This window comes from Aulonocara stuartgranti (genome assembly GCF_965226115.1).
Source record: "Aulonocara stuartgranti genome assembly, chromosome: 5".
Classification (NCBI taxonomy): domain Eukaryota; kingdom Metazoa; phylum Chordata; class Actinopteri; order Cichliformes; family Cichlidae; genus Aulonocara; species Aulonocara stuartgranti.
In genome coordinates, this window is record NC_138943.1 from 21,065,239 (window position 1) to 21,084,570 (window position 19,332).

At 39.7% G+C, this 19,332-nt stretch overlaps 1 protein-coding gene across 5 annotated transcripts in view; it reads left to right on the plus strand.

Moving 5' to 3' along the window:
- srgap3 (SLIT-ROBO Rho GTPase activating protein 3) overlaps window positions 1-19,332 on the plus strand; it is a 55,637-nt gene that overhangs the window by 27,439 nt on the left and 8,866 nt on the right. For 2 of the 5 annotated variants that reach the window (XM_082532543.1, XM_082532545.1), the window contains exons 4-16: window positions 844-906; window positions 7,568-7,753; window positions 9,667-9,795; window positions 12,063-12,284; window positions 12,362-12,463; window positions 13,079-13,276; window positions 13,416-13,500; window positions 15,296-15,323; window positions 16,504-16,606; window positions 17,417-17,477; window positions 18,068-18,145; window positions 18,248-18,382; window positions 18,783-18,888. In XM_082532543.1, the coding sequence (XP_082388669.1) occupies window positions 844-906; window positions 7,568-7,753; window positions 9,667-9,795; window positions 12,063-12,284; window positions 12,362-12,463; window positions 13,079-13,276; window positions 13,416-13,500; window positions 15,296-15,323; window positions 16,504-16,606; window positions 17,417-17,477; window positions 18,068-18,145; window positions 18,248-18,382; window positions 18,783-18,888 (1,496 nt within the window). Of the gene's footprint in view, window positions 1-843; window positions 907-7,567; window positions 7,754-9,666; window positions 9,796-12,062; window positions 12,285-12,361; window positions 12,464-13,078; window positions 13,277-13,415; window positions 13,501-15,295; window positions 15,324-16,503; window positions 16,607-17,083; window positions 17,379-17,416; window positions 17,478-18,067; window positions 18,152-18,247; window positions 18,383-18,782; window positions 18,889-19,332 lie in introns of those variants that run through there. The other 3 variants (XM_082532544.1, XM_082532547.1, XM_082532546.1) reach the window with 3 other exon arrangements.

The following is a 19,332-nucleotide window of genomic DNA, read 5'->3' on the forward strand; positions in this document are numbered from 1 at the left end:
GACAACAAGAGTTATTATAATGAAAAGCCAATTGAAGTAAAATTATCAGGAAGTTTAAACAGTTTTATATTTCGGGTTGTACTGATGTTTATCTGTGTCATTCTTTTTCAGACATAACATTTTCACGTCACTTTGTTAGGCTAGGAAGGTGTTGCCTCTGTTTTTGAATGTGTGAGACCATCAAACTGAGATATCCTGTTGTTGTATTCTCACCTCAGAGTCTTCATATTAAGTCTTGTTCCCCCACCACACAAACAGGTGTCAATGCATCGACTGTTATTTATTTCTCCTTCTATTAAAAGGCATGTTCTGTTCTGTCAATTGAAGTTGTAAGAGTATTAAAAGCTGTAAGAAGAATTAACTGAGATATTTTACAAGCTGTTGCATTGTTGAGGACATAGAATTGATCTGAATATGTAGTGTAGTGTGCATTAACTGCAGGAAATTAGAGTATTGCATTTCCTGCAGTTACATTTGGTCACTGTTGACTGACAACAGAGGTTGTGGGTGTCCTAGAAAGGTGGAAATGCTTATATGTTACTGTATTCTCAAAATTTGTTTGTAATAAGTACAATTACCCATTCCAAAACACTCCGCTGCTTGCACATTTTGAAATATATTTTTTTGCAGTTGTGCCAATTCTCACTTGTATGCGGGGTTCAATGAGAAAAGACACCCTCTGCACCAGTCTTTGTGGTCATCCATCTAATATTTCTTGAGTTGTTTCTCTGTGACTCACCAAAGTCACAGCGCCAGCATAACAGTTTGAAACATCGGGTCACTGCTGATTGCTCAGACAGTATTTGTTTTCTTACCCCTGTTCTGTCTTCTTGCCGTTTTCAGAGCAAGGACATTGGTATCCAGATGCACGAGGAGCTTGTGAAGGTGACGAATGAACTCTACACTGTAAGTAATAGACTGTGTCTCCTGCAGATCGATCTCTCACACCTCATCTCTTCACTGAGCTCTCCCAAAGTTCTTTCTCCTCACTGTCTTCCTGATGTTTTTTCATGTTCTTCTGTATTCCTTTGACTTAAATAGCTTTCAGTCATGGCTCGTCTCTATTCCCTTTGCTGCACCATAGTAGAAACTCTTATTAACACGTGCATGGATCTCATCTTTCGGTCTTTACTTTCTTTGTGTGTTCCTGAAAACATATTGGTTCCTTTTAGTGATCATGGAAGGGTTATAGTGACCTTGCAGCCTTTATCTTTCATTCTGTCTTCCTTATTAAAAAGAGAAATTGCCTTTCTCCCTTCAGATTTATGGATTCAGTTTTTTGCACTCCTTATTATGGGACTGCCTTTAGCCTTGGACAGGGTCAATGAAACTTTTAGAGTTGTACTGAATCAAAAGAAACCAGTTTATGTTCTTATAAGCTTTGTTTATCTTTTCTTATATTGTTAAATGGTCAATGTCAGTGTCTTCCCTGAGTGTTCATTGCACTCTGTTTACTGTATATACTTGTTTGAATATTCAAGATTAACGTTTGTGGTAGGTATGAATGAAGAAAAAGAAAATTTCATTTTTCCCCAAGGTTTACCGTTTCAGGGCTCAAATTCCTAACATATCTGGTTGATTTCAGGGTTCACATCACTGACTGCATCTGTGAAGAGCTGTGAAATAATTGCCTGCTGACACATAAGTGTGCCATTTTAATGAAATGTGTTTGCATAAATCTGTCAGAGAGTAGAGGTGCTCATTAAGTTTAGGGTCACCTATTCTAGCTCAGTTGCTTTGTTGTGCTTGATACCAACACTTTGTATATATGCAGCAATTCTAATGAGCAGTTTCTCTGCTGGTACAGTGCGCCTCTTATTTATTTATTTATTTTTGTCTTTGTAGAAACACTCATTTTGCTTCATTTTGACCGTAGCCCGTTGTTTACCCCATTTTTCTCGAAAAAGCTGTTTTTTTTTTTCCTTTTTTTTACCCTTCGCTTCTGTTCAACCACATTTTAACTTCATACCAAGCAGCTTTCTCATATCCTGCATCTGCTTCCCATATGTTTTAATTTAAAACAGGTTAATGGTGAAATGTCATATTGATGGATGCTTTGTGATATGAATTGTAACTATAGTTTGAAAGTTTTGTCCTCAAAAGGTCCAATATTATTAATATTTCATTTCAGCTATGAAATGTCAACTCTAGAGAACTTTGATTGTCAGAAATCAGTTCAGTATAATAAGATCTCGATATTAATTAAACAGCATGTCTACAAAGCCTGGGTGTCACGCATTCCGCATTGCTGTAACAATAAAAGACATGGGCTATATCATTTTACATATATTATGATTAATGTTTCTAATTAACTGCAGTGTATTGGCAGATTTATCATAACTTTCCTCTGCAATATTTCTCCAACCATTTGCAGTTGTACTGTCTTCACTGTACAGTCATTAGCAATAGCTTACGAACTGCTTTGCTTATGGCAGGATTTTCTGCAAGAGACCGTGTTGATAGATTAACGTATGTCTGGGATAGCAACAAATGGTACTGGTGCTGCGCTGTTAGTCTAATTTGAGCGCTTATTGAGGGATTCAGTCCACCAAACTGGACAAGCACCAAGCAACTTCAGCTTCTTCTGCACCCTGAGGTGAAACAGAAGAGATGGCAGAGCTGCCTTAAATGACTTATTCATATGTGCAGTGTGATGAAAGTCAAAACCCCAAAGGCAGTGCTGGCGACCATCATTATTTAAGCTATCTGTAGATTTGGACACAGCACACAGTGTTCGGGTTCGCATGTGAGGTAATGACAAGTTCATATGTATAAATTACATGCATGCAAATTTCAGAAGGACCGTGTTGTTGGTCAAATGTTTTAAAAAACAGACCAAAACTACTATTTTCTGCACAAGTGGTCATCTGTGTCTGAATAAATAAAATGATTCTCCCTTTTCAAAAGCAATTGCCTCCCAGACATTTACAGTTTGGTTCGAAGTGTCAGTGCACTTCAGGTTCACTGTGGCAGATGTTTTACTATGTATTTGTTTTACCCACTCACTCTTTCTGGCTGCATAATAAGACTCAGATGATCCGTCTTCTCATGCTGCACTTGGCCTCAGCTACAGTCTGGCTGAAAGCTAAGAACTCAGATGCTGACGTATAGCCTCATTCTTTCTACATACGAGAGAGAGGTTGTGGGAGTTGTGTGAAATTTCACAGCTTAGGTGGTAAATAAATGAAATGCTGGAGCAACACAAATATGTCTCAAAAGTCATACTTTGGCACATTTTTTTGAGCAAAATAATAATAATTTTCTCAAAGGCTGTTCTCTCTTTCTGCTATAGGTCAAGTTTTCTTTTAATTACATTGTTTTTTTTTCTCATTCTCTGCTTATTAGGCATTATCCTGTTATTATTGTTTGTAATAAGTCGAGCTATGAGCTCCCCATTTTAAAACCTTTAATTTAAATATTTTTAGCTTTGTGAATCCCACTAAGAAGTCAAAAACACTGATTTATCATTGAATTTACTGTAAATTCAATTCAATTTTATTTATATAGCGCCAAATCACAACAAAAGTCGCCTCAAGGCGCTTCATAGATACAGAGAAAAACCCAACAATCATATGACCCCCTATGAGCAAGCACTTTGGCGACAGTGGGAAGGAAAAACTCCCTTTTAACAGGAAGAAACCTCCGGCAGAACCAGGCTCAGGGAGGGGCGGCCATCTGCTGCGACCGGTTGGGGTGAGAGAAGGAAGACAGGATAAAAGACATGCTGTGGAAGAGAGACAGAGGTTAATAACAGATATGATTCAATGCAGAGAGGTCTGTTAATACATAGTGAGTGAGAAAGGTGACTGGAAAGGAAAAACTCAATGCATCATGGGAATCCCCCGGCAGCCTATGTCTATTGCAGCATAACTAAGGGAGGATTCAGGGTCACCTGGTCCAGCCCTAACTATATGCTTTAGCAAAAAGGAAAGTTTTAAGCCTAATCTTGAAAGTAGAGATAGTGTCTGTCTCCTGAATCCAAACTGGAAGCTGGTTCCACAGAAGTGGGGCCTGAAAACTGAAGGCTCTCCCTCCCATTCTACTTTTAAATACTCTAGGAACAACATGGGACCATAGTTTAGAAATCGCTGAAATTAATTTATGAGGCTAGTGACTAAGTACAGAAACTCAACAGGAAAATGTTTGTTGGTGGTATGAATCTTTTTTATTTTGGTATTACCTTTGATAGGTCAATTACTCGTTATCGCAATTATCTAATCAGCCAATCGCATGGCAGCAACTCCGCGCATTTAGACATGTAGACATGTGTACATGTAGACGTGGTTGAGACAACCTGCTGAAGTTAAAACTGAGCATCAGAATGGGGAAGAAAGGTGATTTAAATTCCTTTGAACGTGTCATGGTTGTTGGTGCCAGATGGTTTTTCCCATGCAGCCAACTCTAAAGTTTACAAGTTTTAAAGAGAATTGGTATATATGCCAAAGGAGAATGGTTAGAGTGCTTTGAGATAAAAGGAAGACAACAGTAACAGTTTACACACTTTGGGCCCAACTGAGCATCGTTTAAATAGCAAAGGCAACCTGAGTATTAATGCGGTGTCCATCCCTTTATGGCTACAGTGTACTGATCTTCTGATAAATGTTTCCATGTCACGAAGCTCAAATCATCTCAAACTAGTTTCTTGAACATGGCAAAGAGTTCACTGTACTCAAAAGGCTTCGACGGTCACATGATTTCAATTAACAGAGCACCCTTGAGAGGTGGTGGAACAGGAGATTCTCATCATGGACGTGCTAGCCATTAAAAAAAGATTCAGATTAAAGTCATTTTCTTACTGGCTTCACTTTTTGGACTTGAAGCCCATGACCATCATTGTATACAGTCTATGTTTTCATTCTGCATTGCCACCATTTATTTAAAAGAACAATTTTATTTCAGAGCTGAAAAGTGGTGTGTTAGAAATGGTTTCTCCTTATCACCACAACCTGTAGCAAACACTTTCAAGGCAGTTTAAAGGTTACAAGACTGACAGAGCAGTCTCTTTCCCATCTTGATGATCCACAGGCAGCAGTATTTTGTTCTATTTTAGACTAGACCTTTGTTACTTCATTGTTCAAAATAGCTAAATCAATAGCGTTGCCACATGGTGGTTACCTCGTGGTATTTTCCAACACTTTTGCTGGTTGCCAACAAAACGAATTTTGCTAAAACAAAACTGTGAAATCCCATTTGGATCTCTGGCAGCTTGGTGAGAGGTAAGGGGAGGAGAGGTATGACTGTGGGCTGAAGCTGTTGTTCAAAATATTGTTTTTCAAATATAGTGCGATGCTGAAATGGGAGTAAAAAAAAGCACTCGAAGATCCTGTTGTCTGCAATTTATCATTAAAACAAACCCTAAAATAAAAAATGTTGAAAAGGGCCTGATTGTCCTAAAGAGTCGTGCACTTCCTGATATTGCTTTCAGCAGCTCGGCCCTGTAAAATTTACTTTTGTTTGCTTGTACCTGTGTTAATTTCCTGGTATACGAGCTTAATATCCCCAAGGGGATAAATAGAGCTATAGTGTATCTTATCTTTCTGATCCTTGTGCCTGATGTCTGCTCCTTAGTTTCACACAGTTATTCTGTTGCTGACAATATAACAATAGTGGTTCTGAGGTTCTGTCACAGGTGATGGTTTGGATCTAGTTTTCATTCCTCCATTTATAAGAAAGTATGCTTGCCCATTCTATGTTTTAACATATAGACATAGGGGAAAAACCAGGTCTTTAAATTAGATAACAACTACAGATGAATAACAGCAGAAGACATATTGCACTGTGCCATTATGTATTTGACAAAACCTATGTTAAAATGCAGCTGAAGCAGTGTCTTCAAAGACACACTGCACATCCCATAATGAACCACCTCATTTTCTCAGTCTTTCACATCATTGTGGATGTTAATATTTGGGCATTGCAGAGGTTTGCCTTGCATTCATTATGAAAAACTCCAGTCATCCTCTGACTGTGTCTTTCACCAGCTCAGAGACTCTGAGGTTCTGAAGCTAAGTAGCCCTAGGTTGTTGTCAGACGACTCAACAATGCACACACCTCCTGTAGGCACAGCTGAAGCTTGGAGAGAATTAGGAATGGGCCTCCGAGAGACTCTCAGCAAGCATCTGTGTTGAGTTAAGAGGGACAAGCGGTGCTCCTGCGTTGTCTAATGAGGGTTTTCTGCCACTGCGGTCGTATCCCCATCATGCTGAACAAGGGGAGAGGGGTGTAAAAGTTTAAGTGTCTAAGTAGAGATCAAAGTGAAGAGATACACTAATTCCAGGGAAGACAGAATAAAATGTCATTCTGCTTCTCCAAAGAGTTGAAAATGTAGAAGGATGAGGTAATGAGGAATTACTGTAGGAAACAGGCCAGGAAAGCTACAGCGAGGAGGGGAGGAGGGGAAGAGGGGGCAAGTTGGAGATTTGACAGCCAAGTCTAAACCACAGACAACTTTGGGGCTCTGGATCCACTTAAAATATTCCACATGTAGTAACATCTGTGTTACTTCTGTACTGATGACCCAAACTGATCCTCCTGGCCACCACGAAAAGGCTCAAATCAGACCAGATTTTGTAAAGAGACAGTGAAGATTTTCTTTACTGACTCCCCCAAACTGTGCGTTGAAGTAAGGTGCTGAACCCCAAGTTTGCCCTGATTCATCCGTGTGAGTGTGAAAATTCGGTAAAAGTACTTAGGCACAGATGGAGCAGAAAGTACTATATAAATACCAGTCCATTTACCATGTGATTAAAAATACAGATGAATACATACTATTACTACTCACGCTGTATTATTTTATCTAGGGTGTTAATTAACATTTTAATACTGTATCATTAATTAATGTTAAATGGTAAATAGCTCATACTGAGAGTTATTTGCTCTGTTTAATAACATGGCACCAGTAGCCAGCACTGTTGCCTCTCAGCAACAAGGTCCAGAGTTTGAATCCACTGGACAGCTCAGCATGTTCTCCCTGTGCTTCTGTCTGAGTACCCCAGCACCCTCCCACAGTCCAAAGACAGGTTAGGTTTAATTAGCAATTTGAAATTGGCCATAAGTGTAAATGTGCGTGTGGATGTTTGTCATTCTCTTTCTGTTAACCCTGCGATAGATCAGTTAGCCGTCCACAGTGTACCCGCCCTTCACTGATAAGATTTATTGATCTCACAAGGGAAATTACTGTGTTACAGGAACATGATAAAGAATAAAAATAGTACAGAATACAATTTAAAAAAAAAAAAAGCATTGTTAATGTAAAAGTGCCACAAGCACATGGTGAAGGTCTTATACTGTGAATGCAAAAAACGAAGAAAATAAACAGCAAAAATGAGGTTCAAGAAGAGTAAAAAGTAATATTGAGAGTGGTGCAGATCTCAGTAATAAATAATGTTTACACTGTGAATTTAAAAAACAGCTGCAAGAGGAAAATACAGGGTACTCTGGAACATAAAACCAAAGTATCGTCAGGTATTTGTTACCCACAAACCTCTGTACGTTTAGCTCGTAACTAATACTGTAAAAGGCTGTGATGTTCAGCCACATAAAATCATCTGTTATACTCTTCTTGCAGGTGATGAAAACATATCACATGTACCACACTGAGAGCATCAGTGCAGAGAGCAAGCTGAAAGACGCTGAGAAGCAGGAAGAGAAACAGTTCAGCAAGTCGGGAGATCTCAACGTCAACCTCCTCCGGCATGAAGACCGCCAGCCGAGACGCAGCTCCGTCAGGAAAATCGAGAAGATGAAGGAGAAGGTATATATATATATATATATATATATATATATATATATATATATATATATATATATATATATATATATATATATATATATATATATATATATATATATATATATATATATGTTTACATAAATTCAGATCTGTTTGTGCTGTTAAATCCTGAATCATCAGTTTTACATTTAGGTTAGGAAAAACCTTTAAGCAGTTAATGGTAAGCCAGCTTTCTTTGTCAGGTGTACTTGGAAATATCGAGAGATGAGTAGACCAGCAGCTAGACAGAAAGTCTCAGGAGCATACTGTAGGTCTGCAGCCAGATGAGTACTTTCGGCCAATAACCCCACTCCCTTTCCATCTTATTCAGATTTCTAGCTTGTGAAAAGTCTTCTCCACTCCATGTTGGGCTCTCCGGAGCATGCTGAACTTTAGATACCCCTATGCATTTTTTATTCTGCATCTTCGTCTCAGATTTCTTCATGCAAATGAAATTTCCATCATCTCTCAGGTGCAGAAAATCAAAAGGCTGTCAGTACGGCAGTGTTTCTCCATCCTCAGGCTGGTATCCTCAGAGATGCTGCTTAGCTTGGAAGCCACAGACTATTTATAACACAACGTGGCGGTGAATTTATGTTTTTTTCCTGTGAATGGTTTCCACACTTTTGTCTCATTATTCTACCGGCAAACACTTGGAAGAGGAAGACGAAGGAATGCAAAGTTAAAGTCTTTTCCTGCTAAAATTTGCATCACAGTGGCTTAGTGAAATCAGAACTAAAATGCCCCTGCAAAGTACAAAAAAAGAATATAATTGTGAATCTTTTGTTGCATTTCAAACAGCAGCAGTGGTTTTCTGGGTTGAGCCTGAATCACTGGTTTACTGGTGTGAGACAAGTTTTTGCAGCATTTTCGGCATAATGTAACAGAAAAAACACAAAACACTGTTTTCAGAACATTATGTCACTGTGTCATTTCTTTTCCTCCTATTTAAGTGCTGAGTGCAACTGCAGGTATTTATTTAAATTTTCACTGGAATACAGGCCGACAGAAAGGCAAACCATGTCAGCTAAATTTGAAAATACCTGTTTGGTTTGTTTGATGTATACATGGTAAACAGGTAGAAGCAACACGTGTATTTGTGGCTATCAATTATATAAACAAATATTCATACCTAACATCTTAAAATGTCTGTTTTTATAGAGAAATGGTTTAATAATATCATAACTGGTGCTTTGTTGAGGTAGAAATGAGTAGTTTTGTTCCCTTTACATAGACAAGCTAGTATTGTTTCGCAATAATAACAATAAACTGTATATTAGAGATTCTATAAGATTTATAAAATTTATGCAATCATTGTAGCATCACCCTTTAGTTTTTTGTTTAGTTTTTTGTGAAGCCTTTGCCTTAGTCTTATATAGCCATACCTTTTTTTTTGTGGTGGCCAGAAAATGTTTGGAGTGTAAAGCTATTAGTTAATGCTAGCATGCTTGGTTAGCAATATGTATCCATATACTTAAAACCATTACAAAAGGTGAATTTCAAAAAAAGAAATCTATAATTTTGTATCAGGATGTAAATATGATTGTTTGTATCATAAATGTTGTTATTTTAACATTAGTCTGTGCAGAGGGACTCACTTTTGTAACAACCCCTAAAGGTCCATTTAAGCTACTTTCACATTGGCCTAAATTTCCAGCCCCGGGTTTTTGCTGTTTTTTGGTCTTGATGCAGAGCTAGGCAAACTGGCTGCAGCACACAGCCATAATAACTAGGTGTGAGCCTGGCTGTGCCACTTAATACATATTATTATTATTAGCTTCTCTAGAGCCTGTTTCTCCAAACTTTCTCTTCCATCTCTACCTGTCTCATGATCCTCCCTACAGCACTGATGTGTTTTTTTCCCCTTTGTCTGCTCTCTCCTCTTATCTCCCCAGAGGCAGGCCAAGTATTCAGAGAATAAGCTGAAATGCACAAAAGCTCGGAATGACTATTTGTTGAACCTGGCAGCAACAAATGCTGTGGTTGCAAAATATTACATCCATGACGTCTCTGATATGATTGATGTAAGTATGCACTAAGCACATGTGTTTGTTTACCTCTGTCAGCTGGGATTTCTGATGTCGATTTAACACCGTAGCACTGTCACTTTTCTCTCCATCTGTTCGCGTGTCTCATTCGCTCTTAGCTTGTAAGCTGCTTGTTTTCAAGCTGCTCTGTTGGCCCGAGTAAAGTCTACTTAGCACCTTTTTTTGGGGGGAGGGGGGGGGGGATTATTAATAACAAACCTAACACTGATATGCTACTGACTAACTGTTGACATTACATCTAGTTTAGCAATGTTCTGTACTTCAGCGCAGAAGGACATTTTTGACTGATGATTTCAATGGGCTCCATCAGTGTTGACAGAATTATTTCTGCTCAGTCTGCTTGCTCTCCTCTTCCTCAGTCTTTTTGTGGTTCATTTGTTTTTGTTGATGCTGCTTTTGGGAGCTTTGCTGGGACAAGCACAGCATGTCCTTGTAACTGTCTGCCTCTAACTGTCGCCCAGGAAAAAAAACATGGCCCAGGACAAAGACACATACACACAGAGGCACATTTTCTTCTGGTATCTGTGGGCTTTTCTTTCATGAATCATAATGTAGAACACAGGCTTTCTGAAGCTTAAGCAGCTGCACTTTACTTATTACAAATGAAAACTCAATTTTCACTGATAAAAAACCCATCTCTCCTCATCTGCAGTATGCGAAATGTGATTTCTGTGGTTGTTTTTGACAATTCAAGCTAAAAGTTATTCACATTGTTAATCAAAACCCTTGCTGGACAGTCTCACTATCTTTATTTAAAAGGATGACTTTGTTTAACAAACCACTGTTGGTTGGAAGTCAGTGAAAGTCAGCTGGTGAAAGCAGAGGCTCTGTTTATGCAGGCATGAATACAATTAATGTGGCTGGCACAAGCCTCTCAACCTCGGGTGACCTGCTACCCATTATGGCTCAGAAAGCAGATGAAGAAGCTTTTAATCACCATTTTTGACCAACAACATTTGAAATATATGAAAAATAAATATATAATATATAAATTCTAAATCTGAAGGTCACATTGTGTTTTCCTCGTGTCTCTGAGCTCCTGGCCTGTTTGTTACATTTTTGCCTGAGGCCAGCTCACCATACGGAGCTACATTAGCCACGGTGATGGATGCACATTTTCCTGGACGGTTGTGATAAGACATGATTTCAGTGGCATTTCTGTAATATTACACACATGACTTGTGGCTTAACCTTTGTTGGGCTATATGCAGCTCAATGGTGGTACTTTGGCATGCTGGGAACCCGATTTGTGGCTGTGGCTGCCTTTTTGCTGGGCAGCTCTTGCGTACTCAGTGTCTAGAAAATGAAAAGTCCATGTCATCCTTAATCCTGCTGGGCTAAAAGGAGTGGGATCATGAGCTCCACTGGTTTGTCTGCTGCAATCAAGTGAGAGGAAAAAAGGCTTAGTTTGTCATATGAGAGTCACAGCCCACCACATAAGAAACTTTGTACTCTTCCTATGATTATAGTGCGGTGCAACTGGGAGTTAATAGTACTTGTAGCATTTTATTTAGATTTTATATGGATGTAAGGATATGAGTGAATGTGTTCTCACTCTGTTTGCTTAGTTAAAAAGAAGCTAATTCACTCCCTCGAGTGTTTGGTCTACTGAGCCAGTTTGACTGAGTGGTGCAATGAAGCATACAAACTGAAGAGACTACTTCCTCAGTACTAAAGAGTGCTAAAGAGCGTCTACTTAGTGATTTACAGAGCTGTCAGTTGCCTCAAGCTCCCTCTAAACCTCTGCTCTACTATTCTCTTCTTAATTAGGTTACTTCTTACAGCTCTGTGTGATAAGGCTCTTTAATTATCCCTGATGTCCTACTGTGCTAGCTGCTGTAATTCTATGAACTGTACTTTTTTTTTTTATTGTATCAGGTTATAATTTGGAATTTAGTCCATTAAATAAATAACTGAAAAAATACTGAATATAATTAGACTTGAATGTTTCACTTTTACATTCTTATTCTTTCACATATATTGGCGTATTAATTTATAGCACAGTTAAATAGTATATCATGGTCAGTATATCATGGCATTGGTGTTGCCTGTGATTGTTAGCAGACTTTTAACTACATCCAATTTCAGACGGGAACTTTTCACTTAGCATTACTGTGAAAACTCAGTTGTAGTTACAGACCACATGCAGTGGTTCCTTTTTTCCACTAATTTTTTGTTTTTACCATTTTGCTAACAACTACAGTTTATTTCTGAGTTATTAATCTAGTATTGTGTCTCTGCAGTGCTGTGACTTGGGCTACCATGCTAGCTTGGCACGCACCCTAAGGACCTATTTGTCTGCGGAGTACAACTTGGAGACATCACGCCACGAGGGACTGGACATCCTGGAGAATGCAGTGGACAACTTGGACTCCCGCAGTGACAAGCACAAGATCATGGATATGCATAACCAGGTGTTCTGTCCTCCAATGCGCTTTGAATACCTGCCACACATGGGAGATGAGGTGAGATGCTAGAAAATATTGCAGTTTAATTACTATTTTTTTTATTCCTTTCTAACCTGTTTTTTCTCCACCCTCAGGTGTGCCAAGTGAGCGCCCAGCAGCCGGTTCAGACCGAACTTCTGATGCGCTACCATCAACTGCAGTCTCGCTTAGCAACACTAAAAATTGAAAATGAGGAGGTGAGGGCCTATGAGCTGTGTCTGTCCAGCACCAGTAGCCCTCTCCTCCCCCTCTTAAACAAAAAGCCCTCTCTCATTTTCCCCAAGGCCATCATACCATCGGAGCAGGATGGCCACATCACCATCTGTTCTCATTGCAATTACTCTCCGATGACCCCTCTCTCTGCAGGGGCTGGGAATATATTTAGATTGTCACACTGCCAATGTTGTGTTTTCTATGAAGTTATATATGATGAAAAGATGAAAAGAGACCTTTCTCATTAAGAAACGCCGACAGAAAGGTGGAAATGGAAGCGATAATAACCAGGGACTGTTTAAATTGCAAGCGCCAACAGCTCTGTTTCTTCCCTGTCTCCCAGTGAATTGTGTTCTGGAAGATAATGAATGCCATTAGGGGAAATGGGCTTTATCAATCTCAATTCTAAACAAAAAGCCTCTCTCAATAATTTCATGAACAGTTTGTATCTGTGCCAGACACTCCTCATTTTCATGACTAGGCCTGATGTATGCTTGACCTGTAGCCTGCTCTCAACTCATATTCTGATGCAAAACAAAATACATGGGCAGCACAGGTTACGATGTAATGCTTTATGGGTGACCCTGCTATCTCTCCAGGTGAGGAAGACTTTGGATGCCACCATGCAAACACTGCAGGACATGCTGACAGTGGAGGACTTTGACGTGTCAGATGCCTTTCAACACAGCCGTTCCACTGAATCCATCAAATCTGTGGCCTCTGAGACGTACATGAGCAAGCTCAATATAGCCAAGAGGAGAGCGAATCAGCAGGAGACAGAAATGTTCTACTTTTCAGTGAGTTCATCTCTCGGTCCAAAGTCATGGCCTCTGAGCACCTTTTCAAAATAAAGCCATCAGTTATCAGCTGAGCAGAGGAAAAAGCATTTAAGCTGATTTCAATGGTACTGAAATGTTTCTTCACATCTCCATCTAGAAATTCAAAGAGTACCTGAATGGTAGTAACCTCATCATTAAGCTGCAGGCCAAGCATGACTTGCTGAAGCAGACACTGGGGGAAGGTAAGAATCCCTTTCTCTTGATTTCTCTTTGGCGTCTGGTAATGGCATGTGCATGAACTAGTGTTTTGCTGAGTAATGACCCACAGAAAACTGTTGATTTCGGGGTTATAGTGGTGCAGCTATCAGGAAGCGAGGTATCAGAGTCCACAAAGACACCAGACACTTTTTTTAAAGATAGCAGAGGGAGTAAGAGCTGATATTCAGATAGAAAAGTACCACCCGAAAGAGCAGACCATATCCACTTTGAGGTATTCATTCCACCTTCTATTTATCTCCAGTGGTTAAAATATTATCCAGTTAGTCTCTGTATGGTGTAGCCGCAGGGGGGGTTTCTATTTCCAGGCTGCAAGAGAGAGGTTTTCTTGGCTCCCCCTCTTCCCCAAGGGTCCCCTTGTCACCTCGGCTGTGAACAGTTTATGCCCAATCAATCAGCAGGACCAAACTGAGGCCCATATCTGCAGCTGCTCCTGCACCAGGGGTTCAACTAATAGGTGCAGCCAGCTGAGGCCTTGAGTCGTCCATGCATAGATTTTCACACTTATATTCAGGTTATATTCATTATTTAAGCATTTATTATATTTTCAGGACCTGAGATTGTTCCTGTGATTATATTCAAGTCATGTGGCAAGCAATCATCTGCACACTCTTATACCCATAAACAATCACATTATCATTCAATGTCCGTGGTGTCGCAGCTGAGAGAATGTATGAGCAGAGCATATGGCGCCTCCAGGTACCACCCATGTTTAATTATTCAGGTGATCAATCAGGGCCGAGTCGTGCTCATTAGCTCGTTGCTTCACACCCAAGACTTGCGCGTTTGTGTATGTTTGTGTATGTTTGTGTACGCGCGCTTGCGTGGGAGCATGACAGAGGGGAACGAGATGAGACCGGTGAGTGCCACATGGCGTTTACATCTTGCTGCATGTATTAATAAAAACATAATGTCAAGTGTTGGCACTAGACAAGATTGTGCTGGGGCATCTGCCAGCCCTTCTTTTCCAGATAAAGACTCACCAATTTCCTTATTCTGTAAAATATGATTTGTTCTTGTCACTTTTTTTTATTTTTTAGAATAGATATGTCACAGAGGAATCAAAAATCAATTTAGAGTTTCTCGCTCATGCTTGAATGAGGAATGCTTGCTCTGTAATTCCAAGGTTGCTCAAAGGTAGCGAGGTCTATCACTCAGTGGAATGATTTCATACCAGGCTAACTGTTGGTTCCTCACTTTAATGCTCCAAAGACCTGCTAGCAATGAGTTAGCCTTCACTCTTTCTTCCTTTGTTAGTCAGAGTAAATATAGAATAAATAAATAATGCTCTCATTGATGCCATTGTTATCCTTCTCTTTTTAAATAATTCTTTACATGATATTTCCTGTTCTTAGGTTTATCAGAATGCAAGGATAAGCATACGCATGTGTGGTTAAAAACCTATAACAAAAGGCTCAGTGAGCCAGCAAAGACATTGTTCAGTCTCAATACTGAAGGACCCCTCCCTACCCACCATACAAACACTGCAGCTGCCACCCTCATTTCTCTGCTCTGTAACCCTTTAGGGCCCTCTGGCTCCCCTGAGGCTTTAGCTACGACTGCTCAGGAGCTTTTTCAGTGAATGGTGTTAGCACCATTTTATTCACCCAGCCCTCAATGGCGATGTTGTTTGTCATGAATCCCTTTAGTGAGGCTGGACACTGACTGGAGTCTGTATAATGTGTACCAGAAAGAAACCAGTATATAACATCTCCCTCGTGTGTGCGTGTGTGTGTGTGTGTGTGTCTTTTTCCTTCGCAGGGGAAAGAGCTGAGTGCGGAACAACAAGGTAAGCTTGCACTTGAAGCGAGCTGCTTCTAATCTCTGACTCTCTGCCACAAAACACCTGCTTATTCCACTCTTTTCAGAATTCAAGATATTTAATTCATCTTTAGAAAAGAAAGGAAAAGAAAATGTTTTTAAAGAATTCCTACCGGAAAAATAAATGACATGTTTGCGTGTATTATGTAGTCATGAAAGTATTTAACATTTGCAAAAAAGGTACAAGTTGCTTTTTTTAAAACATATTGTTTATTGTTATAAATATTAAAAGGATATTTCTTTGCATCTTGCTGAACTTACCCAAAAGGTTGTTTCCATCTTTCTGTGGGTATATTGTGGCCATATATGATTTTGTTATGTATGTGAATGGATATAACAGATTTTGCATTTTGATGATTTTTTTAATGACAGATGAGAAATTTAAGGAAAATCCAATATCTAAACAGCCACTCAGTAACTCCAACAGAGAGAATACCACTCTGCTAAAACATATTCCCTCATTTTGTGCTTTGAAAAGGATGCATTGGTGTTAAGGTTTTGCATACTGTGAAGCTCGCTTTTGTACTTTTACACTCATCACACTTCTGTGACCCCTCGTGCCCCATGAATGGGGCACTTTAATATCGGAAGAGACCATCAGGACAAAAACAGCTTTGTGCTGATTTGCAGTGATCCTTCCCTACAAGAGGAAAAGATCCCTCACCACTTCGGGGAATTGAGGCCTCAGGATTTTCCTTTAGTTTGTCCTAGTATGTTCTTAAATAAAATGACATCAAAAACAATTTGTGTCATTTTCATTAGTGTTCACATAATATTAAAGATGATGCAAAAGGCATTCAGTTGGTTGTATAATCACATGTCACATTTGGTTTTCTAGGTCTGTATTTTTATTAACTATAAACTGTGGAAACTTAATTACTTCTCTCTTACTTGCACTTAAGCATTTAAAAAAAATTATACTCCAGTCTTGGTCTTCCAAATCCACTGTTAGCAATGAAATGGAAATTGCATTCAAGCCCTTTTTTTACTCTACCGCTTGGTTTGTATTACCACAAACAAACAGATGATAAAGCTCTGTTTTAGAGCCAGATTTTTAATACCTGCTTTTGAACCATATTTTTTCTATAGTTTCACACAATGTGGTCTTTTGTTTTGTTTGTTTTTCTCCTTTTGTCCGTCATTTCCAGGCCCCCCACCCTTCCCCCTAAACCACAGAAAATGCGGAAGCCTAGGCCACGCTCCGTGTATAACCATAAGCTGTTTAACGGCAATATGGAGGCATTCATCAAGGTACCCTCTGGTGGTGGTGTATGACCGAGCGGTCCCTGTGGAGCAGGAGGGAAAGGCAGCTAGAGCCTTCGCTCTCGTTCTCTTCCTCTTTAGCCTTCTGTTCCTCCCTCTTCCAGCTGCCCTTGATCATGATATAACGCCTCTGTTTAACCTCTAATCCGTTTCCTTCCTTCCACGGTTCTGCTGGTGCAGACAGACAGAGCGTCAGTCAGCTGTCTCTTTATTTCCTTCCAGAACAATTTACCATCTCTGGCTTTTTTTCTTTCTTTCTTTTTTTTTGTTGGACTGAGGCAGGAGTCAGCAGTATGTCTGCTTTGTCCCTCACTGCACCCAATCCTTACTGCATTTCTAAGGCTGTGTTATGACCAGTCCCTGTAATTTGCTTTTAACTTGCAAAGGACTCAGTTGAGCTTTTCTAACCTTTTTGTTGACCCTTCTTCCTCTTCTTCTTCTGTGCTTTGCTGCTTTCTGTCCCAGAGGAAGAAGGAATGCCCGCGCCCGCATTCAGGTACTGCCATAGTGAGGGAACATGACAAACTAAAACTTCCGAACTAATAGTAGCCATTCATTTGCTGCTGCTTCTGCTCTACCTGCATGCTATAAGTCTTCACAACTGTTTGTGCAGTTTTTGGTATTAGACTACTTCTGTCTTGTCATGTTTTGCTTTTTTGTTATTATACTATGTGATAGATAGATAGATAGATAGATAGATAGATAGATAGATAGATAGATAGATAGATAGATAGATATCACTTATTAGATCCGTATAAAAGCAAAAATTCATAATGTATTTATTTCTTTTCTTTTCAGGATTCAGGTCAACCAATTCCACTTGTTGTTGAAAGCTGTATCAGATACATCAATCTATATGGTAAGTCTTTCATCAAGCCCTTCTGCGTGATGGGGCAAAAATAACGAGAGTGAACTGTAAAGTAAAGTCCTTTGAAAACTTCTTTAGACTTACAAGAAGAGACATCAGCAGTCTATTTTCACAAATAGATGCTGGTAGAAGCTTGCTCTGCTCGCCACCGCAGCACTCAGCTGCTTACCAGTGATTTCGCAGGCTCATAACAATAGGTCACACACTGAGAGTTTTGAAAGTCCCATTGGTCTTTGTTTAGTAAGTTCAGCCAACTCACCCCCACCGCCCATAACTCCTCCCTGTCTACCTTTCACATCTGTCTTCAGCTCGTTGGTTTAGCCTGCAGGCCTTTCCCCTGGATCTGGACCTAATGAAACTACAGAAAACTGATTAGAACCCTCTAACTGGAACCATATGGTGCAGACTCACTGAGGGGCCCTCTGCTGGAAAAATATGCATCTCCCTTTATGACTAGATTACATTTCCTGCTCTGTGTTATGTGTTTCCAGTGGGCTTTCAAAGAAGCTGGCAGTGGTTTTGGAGATAATGGCAGCTAGCGTAACTCTAATTCAGTAAATTCTGGGTTGTATTTCTTTCAGGTTTGCAGCAGCAAGGCATATTTCGTGTGCCAGGATCGCAGGTGGAGGTCAATGATATTAAAAACTCATTTGAGAGAGGTTAGTCAATATTTCAACATGATCTGTGGGATGAACTACCTTGATACGTTTTTCAGTTCAACAAATGCTGCCGCTGAAAGCACTCGTGTGTTTCTTAATTAGGTGAGGATCCCTTGATTGATGATCAGAATGAGCATGATATAAACTCAGTGGCAGGCGTCCTGAAGCTGTACTTCAGAGGACTCGAGAACCCGCTCTTCCCAAAGGAGCGTTTCCTGGATTTCATCTCTACTATCAGTGAGTTAACAGACCTTGCTTCAAGCGTTTTTCACTCACCTTCACAGAAAAGAGAAAACACAGTGATAGGTAGATGTTTAGCTTTATTGGACTAGAGAAAGTCATGCCGTGCTGCACGTGGAAGCAGTCTAACAGTAACACCAGTGCTTTCTGCTTTGGGGTGCAGGCCACATAACTGTGCCACGTGCAAGTTCACCACAGGATAATTTCTCCACTGTTTCAAATAATGTGATCACTCACTGTGGCTTTGGGCTGGTGAAATGCATGAGGCGGCATATTAAATTGTCAAAAACCATTTTCAGAATCTCCACCACTTTTTGCCTTGGCACTGTAGCTGCAGTTCGTGTCTCTCTTTTTTTTCAGTGCAGCATCTTTAAACGTCTCTGTTTCTGTCTTTCAGAGCTGGAGTCTGAAGCTGAGAGAGCACACCACATCCAGCAGATTATTGTCACTCTTCCTCGGACCATCATAATCGTCATGAGATATCTTTTTGCTTTCCTTAACCAGTGAGTCACACATTTCACTGCTTTGGGTCTCCCAAAACAGTGTAAAAAGATGAGTTCGGCGGTTGCTTAAGCACCAGGATATGACACTGAATCTTACACCTTTACTAATATGAAAATTACAGAATAGGCATACAATATGGAAAAAAGTATAGACAAAACAAAAGTGTATTTAAAATAAGACATGGTATTTATTACTATATCAGTGTTTTAGAAGTTATTTATAGGTTTCCATATTGGAATAAGAAACCTTTCTTCTGACAATAGATGTTTTCTGTGCTCCTTTTACTGAATTTAGCTGATTTAATTGTCAAATTTGTTGGAGCCATATGAACTGCAATGATGCTGCTCAACCTCAGCTTAAGTACAATGTTCAAGTAGACATTTATTATGGCTTCCTCTTGATGATTTCCTTTTGATGACTCGATGACTTCGTTATTAAGAGTG